Source organism: Anser brachyrhynchus (genome assembly GCF_964034855.1).
Source record: "Anser brachyrhynchus genome assembly, chromosome: 1".
In the NCBI taxonomy this organism is placed as follows: Eukaryota; Metazoa; Chordata; class Aves; order Anseriformes; family Anatidae; genus Anser; species Anser brachyrhynchus.
The window spans coordinates 93981339-93996443 of NC_137694.1; the positions used below are offsets into that span (position 1 = coordinate 93981339).

General features: G+C 39.4%; 1 protein-coding gene and 1 long non-coding RNA gene across 4 annotated transcripts in view; one reads left to right on the top strand and one right to left on the bottom strand.

The window, feature by feature from the left end:
* Window positions 1-15105, top strand: part of LOC308188021 — a 107614-nt gene that overhangs the window by 68880 nt on the left and 23629 nt on the right. The window lies entirely within an intron of this gene.
* The window catches only part of LOC308188017 (uncharacterized protein), a 625739-nt gene continuing 610634 nt past the window's right edge, over window positions 1-15105 (bottom strand). The window contains exon 16 of one of the 3 annotated variants that reach the window (XM_080576577.1): window positions 1-14764. In XM_080576577.1, the coding sequence (XP_080432703.1) occupies window positions 14497-14764 (268 nt within the window). In that variant the 3' untranslated portion in view covers window positions 1-14496. The other 2 variants (XR_013945068.1, XR_013945069.1) reach the window with 2 other exon arrangements.

The following is a 15105-nucleotide window of genomic DNA, read 5'->3' on the forward strand; positions in this document are numbered from 1 at the left end:
CCTAGTAATGGGTGGCAGACCATTTGTAATAAACTCTCAGAATCCTATTGAATGTTGATAGGAATTAAGCACTTAACACATCCTTTCTGCTTCTGCTTGCTTTATCCTGAGGCAGAGATTTTTTGCTCAGGCAGGATTCAGTGCTTCTAAGGGTGATTTTTTGTTGTTTTTTTTTTTTTAGTTGTTGTTGGGTGTTTTCTTTTTCGTGTTAAGAAAACAAAGAAATAATAATAATAATAAAAAACCTTACTTTCCTTTCCACTGAGTTTATAAATGTAAATGCCAGAAGGGTTCAGGTTTCCAGTCTGTATTTTTTTTCCTAGTGAGACTCTTAAAAATGTATTTAGCTATACTCAGAATATAAACTACAATATGAAAGATCAAGGTGTTTTTTTTTTTTCCATTTGTGACAACCCAAGATTTATGTTCATTACACTAATTCATTTAAAAATAATTTCCCTGTATTTAAAAGGGTTAATAAAAGCAATAAAAGTGGCAATGCTTTACTGACAATGGTAGCATTCACCAACCCCACATGAGTGGTGGTATTAATTCTATGCTGATACATGTGGTGAGAAGGAAAGGAAATTTTTTACAGCTTTTATATTTCTGAGATTTTTCTTGCAATCAACACTCAGCCAAGCTGGAGATAAGATGGCAATGCTGTATTCCTTTACATCCTGCCAGCTGTATGGCACCTCAGGTTAATGCAGCCTACCTCCAGGACACCAAATGTATCAGTCTGTTTGAGACCCAGCTGCCAGCACTAATGTCAGGAAGCTGAGTGGAAGACTGGGCATAAGGCTTCTTTTAGGCTGGCAGTCAGAGAAAAAGCTCTTTCCAGAGATTTTCTTGGAGGAAAAATTATTTTGTAACATTATTGGAAGGCGACAGGAAGGGTCAGAAGTGAAATGAGATAGCAATTTGTTGGCAATATGGGGAAAATGCTGCCCATGGACTTTGAAGTGGGAAACATTTCTTAAAAGCAGACCAGATGGAAGCTGACCATTTTGATGCTTGCAGGACACAAAATAGACAGATTGTCAATTACCTAAAGGACTGCACAATTTGTCAAATATGAGTTGGACAAGCGAAAGAGAAGTTAATAGTATCAGGGAGTTCAATGAACAAGTCAGCCTGGCTGTGTGAAAATCTCTAGCAAATATACTGTTCTTAAGCATATTTTTAATCCCAGATAAAATATTTCAGTTAACAGTGGTGTTTTTTTCTTGGTCTTGTTGTTAAGCTGAGTTTCCCAAGGAAACGTGGTTTAAGCACTAAGATCATCTGCCTATGTTTTGGTGTCTTAATAAATTTTCAATCAATTGGCCTTTTTTGACAAAGGAACAGGTATCTGAGACACCATCACTTCTTGCACAGTTAGTGCATATAGACAGTTTGATATAGAAGACAATCTCTTGCTAATGTTTCCTTGTTGCAGTATGAGCACAAACTCTATCAGGCATCAGTGAGTCTGCACTGGTGCACTTTGTGATGAGAAACAAAGCCAGACAAAGGCAAGTTTTATTCTTTGTCCAGTTAATATAGTGGCTTTATTTTTCCAGAACCTACAAAATTCAATAGCCAGACTCAGCTGCAGTATATGCAAAAAGACTGCCAAATTTACAACAGAACATACATTAACAAACTAATACACAAACAGAAAAACTAATTCCTATTTGTTATTATTACTTCATATTTAAAAGATTTTAAAAATGCTATGGTGCAGACTTCTGTAGGAATCCAAGCAGCTAATGAAGAAATTGCCTGATTCATTTTCTACTGAATTCAACCACAGCATTTTCTTGGCCTCAAATATGTTACTATGTTGGGCCATTGTCAGTGATGTTACATGGGAAGCACATAACAGGTAAACTTGTAATGTTGGACATAAACCATAAAAAAAACTTGAATTGATATATTTTTCACCAAAGAAATCAGGCCAGAGGGTCTCAGAACAGCCTAATATATAAAAAAAGGATATTTATGCATGCACACATGGGCAGGTAATAGTAAAAAATGTATACTGATGGATCATTTTGTTATGTCTGACAATTACACAATTATGGCTGCAACAGCAAGGGGAGATATTAGTCAGAGACTGATATTGAACAGGACACCAGTCTGACCTAGACCCAATACAAACTGAAAACATTTTAAATAGCAGTAATTTTCAGCAAATGGAGCGAGGGTGGATGTGTGTGTGCTTGTGCAGGTATGTGTACATGTGTATGTGCATGCGTGTGTGTGTATGTAATATATTCGAGACGATTCAAATGGATGTTAGACTGCAGGCCAGTTGCTTATAGGTTTAGAAAAAACTTGGAATAAACATCAACAAAACATCAACAAGAATCCTGTGGGATTATCCATCCAAACACAATCCCTGGGGCATCACAAACATCTTTGCATAAAGCAAGACCAGCTGGCAGAAAGGAAGGATCATTTTCTCTTATTTATTCTTATACTTGAACTTATTAGCTATAAAGAAAGCCTGACTAGAAATATAAGGCATGACTGTATGCAACAAGAGGCAGAGGTCATATAAATTCTGCATATTCTGAATTCCACAGGAAACACCCCTCCAGAGGACCCCACTCACCAGCTTCAGGGACAACAATGATTAAAATGGATGAAGAAAATACAAAGACAGAAGCAGTAGCAAAGAATGTCAAATGTATTCTGAGCTGGCTGCTAGCAATCAAGTTAGTACATTGCCCCCTATCAGCTGGAAATTGAGTTTTCCCTCGACAAAGCAGGCTATGTGCACTTTCCTGGTCTACTGCAGTGGAAAGTTCAATAAACTCCAGAAACCAAGTTGCAATTCCAGACGAACGATATATTCATAAACTACCCCAGATCATTCTAAGAGCACTTTTCTAATTTATTTGAGACACAGCCTTATTGAAATCTTTGTCCCAAGGCATCTTTAGACTCTCAATAAGGTCTAGGGGGTTATTTAAAAATATAGATATTAGAGACCACATGAGTACGGTGGATATTCCACGATGTCTGTCCTAAGGCTACAAACCACCATGCTGTTCCATCTAGCAAAAAATTATAAAGGAGTCATCAAACTCAGACCTCACTAAAATCAAAAGTAAGAGAGAAAAAAGCAAGGTTGAAATGACTGCATTTTATATACTGTCCACTTACATACTAAAGTATTCATTTAAAAAGGGAGGAACAGAAGAAAAAAGTAACTGAGGGGAAAAAGACCTGAGGGACAAAAAAAAAGAATGGTTTAGTCTGTGGATCTCAAAAGACACAGTGACAAAATCCAGATACAGAGTGCTGAAGGAGCTCTTCTAAGATAGTGTGAGAAAACCACTTTCTTTCTATTCGAGATGATATTGCCCACAAATCTACAATGCATTTCTCTGCAAGCACAGACCAGACCCTGGCAAATTGAATTAGATGTAGGGGGTATGGGGAGGAGGTATGGATGGCAGACTGTCAGCCTGAGCACATCAGTCGACCAGCCGTGGTTCACTCACCTGCCGCTTGCAATGCCCTCCACCCAGGAGGTACTTCACATGAAAGCAAATGAGGTGTTAGCTGACTTAAGCAGTGCAGAGGTCACTGCTGATGAAAAACTAGTGAGCAGGAATTCAAAGGAGCAGCGTGACAGGATTGCTATGGTGTGACAGGAGTGAAAGGAGTTGAGCATGCCGCATGCATCTATTCCTGAAAAACAATACAGAGGGAGGTGAAGAGGCTCAGCTGTTTTGCATATAACCTAAGGAAAGAGGACCCAGCAAAAGAGGACCTAAGAAACGAAAAGCAGCTTGTGCAGAAGAGATGACAGCGGTGATGCATTTTCTGCTGAGCTTCGTGCCACCATTTGCTCAGGTCATGGGGTCCCAGGGAGGTAGTCCCACAGCTGTGGTCCCGCTAGACACGTTGTGTGCTGGCACAGGGGGTTCACTGTATCCACGACCAAATTTCATGAAAAGAGAAATCACATAGGCAAGGAAATTGCTGTGAAAACACATTCACTTTCTGGAAAGCAGAGGAAGCTGATAAGTGAGTGTGAAGGGTAAGAAGAAACTCTCAGGCACACTTTGGAACAAGGTGAAGCTTAAGTCTGCTCGAAAGTTTTCTGTTGCCTTTATTTTGTGACAGAAAACAAGGGCTTCAGCTAGTTTATGTATTCATAAAACTGAATGATTTTTATTAAACAGCTTCATGTTGTTAGAAGGGGTTTAGAAGAAGATAAAATTTTCCATGTGACTGAAAAGACTGCAAACACTTCTTGATTGCTCTTAATGTTGTCTCAGTTGTAAAGAGCTGCCAAAATTTTCCCTATCACCTCCATGATTGAGTACAGAAATGGACCATAAGCCAATGAAATCTATTTTAAACAAAGCCTTGTAGTCAACACTGCCAAAACATATCTTTATCATTAAAATAATAAATAATATTAACAAAATATGCAAAAACAGTAAAGCTCTCCCTGTTTTGGCCCAACTCAGGGAAAATACAAGTCAAAATACCTGAGTGACCTTTTGAAAATATTTTAGGCTAAAAAAATATGAAGCTTGAAATTGAAATCATATCCTGCTCCTTAGTTAGTGTCACTGGGTAGACAGAAAGACCAAACCACTTGTTTTGAGATCTGGAAAAGAATGCAAGTAATAAATATCAACTTCTTTTATTTCTCCTTAAACAAACAGCTCAATGTTTCAGCCTACAAATCTCAAGCCTCCTTCAATCCTTGCAAGCCAAATTTTATCTAAAGACTCAGGACGTGGATGAAATCAAGATATAATTTCTGTCTTATCCTGATGTCTATACCAAGAATAGCCCTCACTTGATCCAGAAGAACAGCTTATGGCTCCAAGACTTGAATACTTTCCCTGTTGCTCACTAACATCCTTTGCTTCCAGGAAATCAGGTTCCTTCTGCCAATTGAGTCCATCATCATCACTCATCCACACTGTTTTACTAATCTAGGAGACTTTTGTTACTGGGTGTATCACCACCCCGAGTTGGTGTTTAACCTCCTCTCTGCCAGGCCATGGGTCTGGGATTCAAGAGTACACGTGCCTTTAGAGTTTTGGAGGGGCAGGAAACCGAGGAGTGAAAGGGTCAGCAGGATATATTTCTTCCATGCTCCATTGTGCTTTATGTTGTGCTTGCCACAAAGAGATTTCTGTTTTTGTTGTTGTTGTTGTTGTTTTGTTTTTTGCTTGCTTGTTTGTTTTTTTTTTCTAGAATAGCACCTTTAGTTTCCCAAATAACTTCTAAAAATGACAGGATTTGGTATAAATTATCCATTCCTGAAATGAAAAATCAAAAATAAAATATTCACTATATTGTAACACAATATAACAGAGTTTAACTGCTGCTGCTGTAATAGATAGCTATTGTACTGCCCAACTCACACTTCTTTTCTAGCACATTTACTGATGGGTCACAAGTTCTAGGAAGGCATTGCATTATGTATGGCTGAATGTAGGCTCTTGGGTCTCTGAGTTTGGCTCCTTTGAACTCTGCTGCTGACATCTCTTCTGTTTTCAAACTTGTATTTCTGAAAGACATGTCTAACATCTTAATTCATGACTATATTTCCTTCTTTGCTGAAAAAGGGGAGTGGTATTAGGAGGAAGGAAATATTTGTCTTACAGAGTTTTGAACCATAGTGAAATAATATTACAATGCAGCTTTTGTTCACTGGACCTCCCAAATAGATACATCACCAGGAGGAGGACGTCCCGTGTTAAGGCAGATAAGATGAAAATATTCCCAGGTGCATGAAGTAAGTCTTTCATTAAGCTCAGCAGGCCTTAGAGATGCTCTTTGTAAAAGATGAGTATCAGTTTCTACATAGATAGGTATCAATGTAGACACTTAATCTTTCTAGCCCACCTGCATGCAGTGTTTGTTAACTGAAATGCGTAAGCCCCTTCCAGTTCCCTCCTTTGTTCTACTCAAAATGTCCAAGTTTTTTTGTTTGTTTGTTTAATTGGTTTGGTTGGTTTGGTTTATTTATTTACTGTTTGCATGCACTTCCTTCCATGCATTGTTTTGCTAACTCATTCTCAGGCCTAGCTACGTTGGCTTTGGTTGTGTTGCCATTGAGCTTCAACATATATAAAATTATTCAAATATGGAAGTGTTTTCAGACAAAGAGTCTGTTGCCATCAGATGACCATGACAATTTAGGGTGAAGAAGTTCTCATGTAGGAGAGAATTCTTGAAAGGAACAGAAAAAGGTAAGAAAGGAACATTGCTATAGTTCTAAGAGCAGGGCTGGACCTTTTCTGGGGAAAAAGGGAATTAAACCAAAAGCCGTTAAGAACAGAGTTTGGCAGATTCATTTTTGTATCTCTTCAGCTTTTGCTGCATACCAGAAATCTCTGCAAAGAGTGAGATTCCATTAAGTTGAAAAGTACAATTTTGTTCTTTCCTATTTGCAAAGATCCAGTCACTGCCCTGTCCCCATAAAATGACATAAAAAGGAGTCCTGCCCCAAGTCTTCTCTAGCACAAATTATGCATTTAGCTCTCAGAATACCATGTCCAGGGTCCAGTCCCCCAGTTTAGGTCTCTGTTTCCAGTCATTGCATCAAAATGACAAGGCCTATAAGGGTGATGATACTGAAATCATTAGCTTGGGATGGTGTTGCACCATACAGTCCCTTTTTTGTCCCTAAGTAGCTGTCTGAAATCTTGAGAATCTCAATCTTTCATATGATGGGGACTTGTTATCTAGAAAGTTAACTTGTTTCAGAAAGAGGTCATACTTTTCTCTACGTTCAGGAGGTGTATTTTTCTATGTCACAAGTTTCATGAAAACTGCTGTTGGTTAATTAGGTGGCACCTTGCTTAGGTCTCACACGTTTTGCCATCCTCACTTTTAGCTGTTAGTCTCTCTAGTCAGGTTTCATTTACACTGCACCCAGTGACCAGGTATCTATGGGCCAGCTTGGGGAAACCCAGGGAAAATTAGCTATTGAAAGGCCTCCTACAGACTGCCCAGCTGTTCCCATTTGCCTTTCTTTCCCTTCTCTGCATTGTTTCTGTGTACTTTTCACTCATGGTTTTACATTTGCTTCTGTTTTGCTCTCACTGGCAGCAGATATCTGGGTCTGGTCACTGACAATTGAATGAGAGAAAATACTCTTCCCTCTAGGATTATTCCCATTGCTGAGTGCATGGGAGTCTACTGCCTGGGTAGTTTCCTTTTCTTTAGCCATGTAACAGTCAATGTATTTTGCTCTGGCTGCCTCATTTTTGGAAGCTTGCTTCAGACTTCATTGAGTTTATTGCCCACACTGTGTCAAACTGCAGTTCATTATTGTCATCATTTTATTAAAATAGTCCCTAAGTGCACCAGATTCTGAATGCTTGACTGCAATACTCTGTGGAGATCTATGTTATTTTCGTATTGGTCAAAGCCAACAGTAAAGCTGCCATTAGCAACCAAGCTAATGCCTTTGTGAAGTGCTGCCATGCTTTCCCAGTGCCTGGCATTTAGTTGTTGGCTCTTGAATGCTGTGTCTCAACACTGGGTACATATTGGTTTTCCATAGTAGAGGTAAAATGGACCTCTATTGCAGAGGAAGTGGCATTAAGCTGAAATCCAGATCTATATTTACAGCTTCGTGCATTCCGTATAAATTTTGCGTTGTGTTCTGATCTGAAAAGGACAGCAATGTTTTTGGCCTTTATGTCATATATTAAACTGCACAATATTAAATAGAAAGGGGAAATGTATATGAGTGGAGAAGTGATCTTTAATATGTAAAACATGCTTCTTGCATTCTTCAAATCTATAGCAGAGATACTTTCGAGTTTATGTGTGGCACAACAATTCATAAGTTTGTGTATTTTAATGCCAGGCTCTTAGAGATGTTTGTTACAATGAAATGCAGATTCACAAGAACTCTACAGCAAAGTAAAAGAAAGTCAAAGGGAAACTGGAAACAGCATTTGTGATTAGTAAGGCATGACAACGTGCAGGTCTTTTGCAGTTGTAAGCCAGTCCTGTGAAGTAGAAGCTAAATGCAAAAGTTTTACCATTTGTGTTTTGTTGATATTTTATTGTTTCATACAGCCTTAGCTATAACACTCTGGAGCATTTGAAAATTCGTCATGCCTTTATGTTGAGCTTTTCCAGGGAAAGTGGGAAAACATATGTACAATAGTGTTTATCTTGTGTGTGAATGACTGTTCCTGAAGTATAGGCATACTGAGAATCTCGTTTTGGTGCAAGTGAAACTCTTTAGATAATTATGTCTGGGTATTTTTAATAGCTCTTGGTAATATCTTATCCCCTTCCACTCTAAGTGTCTTTGAAAACCCTCCAAGTACTCCAGGGAAATGCTTTGGAGTAGAGCTGTATGTGTAACAGCTTCAGGAGTTATCCAGAAAAACTTCAGATAATAAAAAAAGTTCAAACCATGGACTTCACAATCTCCTACAATCAAGAGCTAGTGGTTTTATTACAGAACTTTTATGGAGAACTATAAATATGCAACCTCCTTACCAAACTCACTATAAAGGAATTCATTTTGTTAACTTTTTGGGACAAAGTACTACAGCTTAATCATTGAGTAGTGCCAGTAAGCTGAGTGTGAGGAAACAAATCATTACCTCAATCATATTAGCAGCATCCAAGTGAATAAACTGGCCAAATCTAGTGTTTGAGGCTCTGCCTCAAGCAAACAGAATCAAGCTATTAATGTAAACAAAAATGTTATATTTGTTTAACAGGTCAGCCTTCAGATTAATCAAAGAGCAGAACCTTATAAGCATAATTTTGCTTCCATATCTTGTAAAAAAAATTTACAGTCATAATAATAGATTTCTTTCCCAGAGACTGATTTTACAGCAATTCCAAGTAATTACACACATCTGGTGATAACTTTAAAAACTGCAGTTATAAAAGGATCTGAGCTATAGACTACAGATTCCCTGTGCTATAATAGATCAGGTTTTGGCGCCACATCCACTGTGACACCCTTTAAAGGACAAACACTGCTGCAAATTTGGAAGGAGTCAGCTGTAAATTTATTTATAACATTATTATTATTAACATCTGTGTTACAGAGATCTTAATTTCCCCAATGACGGAAAAGCAGCATGAAAGATTTTGCTGCACATCTCTAATTAAGTTCAACCCAGTTACAGCAGCGTTGTATGGTAGAAATTTAACATCACCATGTCCTTGATTGGGCTGACAGTAAATCATCACAGATACATTTTTTTACAGTAGTTTTCAAAAGTGTCCTTCCCCCTCTTGTATTTACATTTGTATAGAAAGCAGTCATATACATTGCAGAAACCTGCGAAGTAGACATTTTTTTATCATATAGTTCAGAAATCAGCTGCATGGTCTTCACTATCTCATCAAACCCTGATCACTAATCCATCTTCCCTGCATTGATTCAAACATCCCAGACAGATTGGTAGTGTCATAGAGCTGTCATTTTTAAAGAAATCCAGCAGAAATCCTTGGGAAAGAAGGGTTTCCTTTCTTTCCCCAAACAAAGATTCCCTCCTCCCCTCAGTATTTCAGGGATGATGCTCAGTCATGACAATGGTTGTTACTGAGTTAGTGGCAGAATTAGCATTTGCCACTTCTCATACCTGCACACAGAGAAATGGGAACCTAGGGAACCGTGTGTTTCCAGCGTATCAAGACGGGTTGGCAGTGCTTGTGTTTATTCCCAGTTATTTATCTTGCCATTACGCTCTTATCTGAAAGCCTCACAATCTTCCGAATCCTCAGTGCAACCCTGTGAGATAAAGGACTATTGTCCCCTGTCACAGGTTGGGCAACTAAAGCCAAAATTTGCAAAGGCATTTAGTGTGTTGCATGCTGTCAGAGACAGACAAGGAGAGATAGGGAGGAAGGAGGAAAGGTTACCAATTCTGAGTTCTGTAGCAGTTCAGTTGCAATCCTAGGCCTGACCTCATTAAATTATGAAGCCATAAGGACTCCCGATAGTGGATGCTGCCTAATTTATATACCTGGCACTGAGAGGAAAAGAGATAGCAAGGGCTCCCAAGGGTGCCCTGGTACTCAGGGCTATGAGCTTGAACCATTTCTACCTTGTGCTGGAAAGGTAGGACCCTGAGGATACAGCACCATTGGTGTACTTCTGGAGCTTCTCCTCTCTTGGCTTGCCATGGTGTGATGTATGTATATTGTGCTTCGTAGCTGTTGGAATTTCAAGTAGAGTTTTATGAGCTAGCATCTCATGGCTTATCAGCCAGTTTCCTTACCCAGGAGATCTGGAACTGAGGTGATGGACCAACGGCTGTGATTGAGCATTTCTAGCTGTGCTTTATTTTCTTGTACAAAGTGGTCCTTCTCTGCCAGTACCCCTGAGATTAGACCTCCCCTTCTACACAAGGAATGTATTGGAAAAAGGGGGGGAACAGCTTTGACACAGAGCTTAACTTCAGCTCATGGTACCACTGGGATCTAGGTAGATTCATGCAGAGCCCCAGTGGCACTGAAATCTCCAACAGTTGGATCTTTACCGCCTGATGCCCAAAGGGATCATCATCAGCTGTTGGGAAGCATGACTGTTTTGCCTGATGAGGTAGTTATAAGATTTTGAGTGAAAATAGCTCCTGCAACTCAGAGAGGCAGAGTCACAAAAAAATCATACCACAGCACAGTGCCTGGGAACCCAGGCTAGACAGTCCCCCAGCTGCTAGGTGGATTTATATTTTTCGTAGTTGAGGAAAGAGATGGAAAGTTGTACATTTGTGATTTTGTGTACCAGATAAAGCTACCAGAAATCATCTGGGAGGGGAGCAAAGAGGGAAGCTGCATGACTTTGTAGCCGTCCCTTGAATAAGATGTGAGGCATCAGGCTTTGTAAGTAGAGGTAGAGGAAGATCAGTCAGGCAAAATGTCTGACTTAAGATGCAGACACACATGCTTATCAATCATATGTGCAGAACAGAAAATGGCCTTTTGTGCATGTGTGTGTTTGTGTTGGGGAATCCAGAATTTGGAAATCTCTGTGTAAAAAATCATTATTTTAATTTAACCTGGCAAGTAATAATTCCATTCCTAAGTCAGAACAAAATCCTTCTGCCGTACAGTCAACCCCTGCCTACTGGGTCACAGTGGTGGAGTAATAAAACAGAAAATATTTAAAAATGCAGTTAAAAGCATATTCTAAAAATGTTGTTAGACTCTTTCTTCTAGTGTAGTCTCCCTGAAAAGCCAGACACCTTACTAGCATCAGTCCAATTACAGGACTCCGATGGAAATGGAAATTATAGGTAATAATTTTAGAAATAGCCCCAGGATGCATTGTGTGTGTCTCCGAGCCAGGAAAACCCCAAAGGGCATGAGTCTGGAATATAGTACCTGGCTCATTCCCAGGCAGAAAGCTGCAGTCTTACTGAAGACCTGACAGACACACTGCAGCACAAGTGGCACTTATCCATTCAGATCTGATTCTGAAAAATAATTTGGGTTCATGAGAGCAAAAATAGTAGACATCCTGGGGATGAGTCCCAAGTGTCATTGAGGCTCTGCATATCACACTGAGGTGATTTCTTTGTTATTATCATTTTATGCAGTGATCTACAACCTGTTTTAGCAGTGACCTGAAGAGCTATGGTAGTTCATAGGATGAGTAGTCCCATGCAAAACATCGGACTTGTATGGTCCACAAGATCACAAGTGCACATAAAATGTTGGTAGGTTATGGCCCCAGGAACAGTGCTCATCTTTAATGACTGGAATGCCTTTCATTATGAAAAAGGATGTTGTCTAATGGCTGTTTTCTGAGGGGCAACCAGACAGTACAATATGTACTTATCTGTTTATGGTCATGCTTTCAACGCTATTCAACAAATCAATACTAGAGGAGTTGTCTTCCTCCTTTCTGTTTCTTAACTTTCATTGCTCCAGTTTGAAGCAACATGGAGGAGAGAGACGGAGTCACTTAACATCTGAGTTTTGGAACCATGTCTTGTAAATCTCAGCAGCCAGCCGGCAGCTGACATCATCTAATAAGAATGATTCTTTCCTGCAAATCGCCAAGGTCTTTCTTCTGGGTTCTGCTAATGCTAGCATACTGCTTTGGAAAGACTGTCAGGGAAAAATATATGTTAGAAAATAATAGCAGGAAGGGAAATAGTATTGGCTGCAAACCTGTCAACCAAAATCAGATGTTAGCTTCTCTTTCTTGCTTCCAATTTAGTAGAAACATGCTAAGGATTTGAAAATGTAACTTTTCATCAAATATGATCTTATTTTTCACTCCCTAAGTTAAAAAGTGCCATTACATTAGCGCTCCCTCTCTTTTGAGTTTCTAAAGTGAAAGGAAAGAGAACTGTTTTTAATAGGCTGCAAACATAACAGCACGATAGTCATTTGTACACCTGACGCTTCCTTTTCCTCTCCTACCCTCCCCACTCCTCATTCAAATCCACAAAGGTCTTTTTTCACATCAAGCATACGTGAACATTTTGTCTGGTCAAACTATTTTTTGCAGGCACCAATAATTCTGCCTGCTGGTAAACTTTCAATACACAAAAAGCTGGACATACTCTTTATCTACATCTTATTTGTTTGTTTTTGTTGTTATTGAGTGGCATTTTTTTGTTGTTGTTGTTTGCTTGTTTTAGATGAAAGAACAAAACTGAAAGCTCCACAGGGGGCAAGGAGAAAAGTTGTCTGTGTAGATCCATGAGTTTTGCTTCTTCCATGAAATCCTCCATCTCAGCACTCCCTTCAGCACTGTAGGTCTGGAGGCACACAGCACAACTTATCAGATTTCTCATGATGTTCGAAGTTAGGGTCCAGCTGTGGGAAGCAGGCAAATTGTGTGGGAAATTCAGATTTCTTTTCCTTTTTCTCAAAGCATATTACAAGCATTTTGGGTCTAAAAGAACTGCCTAAAACTATGACACAAGTACACTGCTCTTGACTGGAGACAGAAGGCAAATTAAAAATGTATATGATTTTAAAACCTTTATGAACTTTAACCCGACATCCTGGTTAACCTGATGTCTGGCTCTGACTGAGCCAGAAAGAGTTCACAAATGATTTGTTAGTGCTTGCGTTTGGCAGTCCTGAGCAGACAAGTAGGCAGACATCTAAAATTTAAAAGATGTGATTCACAAGAGACAGCCACAACTACATACACACTGCATAGCAAGGGAAGCTGGCTTGAGGCCCTGTGTTCTCTGTATAAATTGCAAAAGGGAATGAAATTCAGAGTAAATGCACAGACTTTTTGATTAAATCAATCTATTGCCACTATCCAATACGTCTTGTGTTCTCTTTTATTGCAGCACATTACCCAGCAATAGTTGATACCATAAATGATCTATACAGTCTTCTGGAGCTCTGGGTGAAATAAGGACAGACTGGTTTCATTATCATCAAATTCTACTTTTTTTTTTTCCTTTTTTTTTTTTTTTTAACTTCAATCAGGCCTTAACATCCATTTAAAGGTTTTTTATTATTATTATTATTATATTTATTAGATGGGAAAGTAAAGGAATTCATCCTGGAGATGCTCACATAATTGTGAATGAGGTAGGTATAGAGTGAAGCTGAAGTGGATTCCATGTTAAAATAAAATTCCTGTACAGGGGACCTACCTGCGATGAAAAAAATAGCAAAGGATAGACAGCTAGATTCCTATGTTCTTTTACTCTTCTATGCCCTTATCTCTCATTCATCAACTTGCCTGGTAGGGAACAGGTCATTGTTTAATTTAGTGATGCAGTCTGCTAGCCCTGCTGTCAGGACCTATAGACAACATCGTAAATTAAAACATACATTTAGGGAATTGGTGCAACAGGCCATAGGATAGCTTCAGGCTCATTTCAAAGGAACATGCAAATGTTCTTAACATTGTCCTGGCAAGCTGGTCACAGTCCTTTAATGCAGTAAAAGGAGAATAATCAATCCTGTATATATGACACACAGCACAGCATATTCAGGCACTCAGAGCTGTCCAAGTCCTCACTTGTCTAGATGTCTCTAGAGTTGCACAGATAGCCTGTCCACATATCTCATCCCCAAAATGTCAGTGAAAAATGTTCTGTAAAGTCATAAGCTCATTTAGGTTGGAGGCAGACAGTCTTCCTGGCCTAGTGCCCATCACAAAAGTAAACAAGAGATGCTGCAGAAAACTGCTGGCCATAAAATACACACACACACACGCACACTCATATGTGCACACTCTTAGAAGAGGCAGCGAGACCTTTTAGTCTGGCTTTATCAGTTCAGTAGTTCTGAAGAAAACCAGGCAAGACTTTTAGCATCAATAGTTAAACATCGTGCTCTGAGAACCAGTGTAGCAATCGCACTGTCTGTTTTACCCAAGTGGTTATATAGGGAAACCAAAACAAAGACAGAGCTGCAATGGACATATGTTTAAATCCCTCTTTGCAAAGAATGTTTGTTTGGTCTTTTGGTTTGGTGCTTTTCTGATTGGTGCAATTATTTGTGCCCACACAAATCCCTCTTCTGAGGAGAAGCTGACATTTCTAGAATGACAAGCTACTTCCAGCCTTGCAGAAAAGGACCCGAGGGTGCTGGTGGACACCAGGCTGAACATGCTACAGCTATGTGCCATAGCAGCAGAGAAGGCTGGCAGCGTCCTGGGCTGCATGAGGAGGAGAGTTGTCCACAGGTAAAGGGAGGCAATCCTTCCACTCCAGTCAGTGCTGTTGAGGCCACACTTGGAGTGCTGGGTCCAGTTTTGTGATTCTGAGATTCTTGGTTTTGATTTTTTTTTTTTCCTCCAGCCAGCTTGCTTTCACTCTCACTAGAAACAAGAAATGTGAAAGCAAAATTAAGTATGAAGGAAGATTTCAAAGGTATTTTACCATCTGAACCTGTTCCCTCTCTTCCCTTTCTGTTCCTTTTTCTCACAAAGGGCCCAATCAAGAAAAAGATGCTGAACATTTCCACTAATGCTCTGCACCTCTCATTCAATCCGAACATCCATGACTGAAGAACACCGTGTCCTACACACACACACACACACAGTCCAGGAATGTCTTCAAGAGAAACTGTTGATGTCTACTGCACATCAACTCTATTTTTGACTTAAAGAAAAATAAATAAATAAATAAATCACGTTCTCCATCAGCTTTTCACTGATTG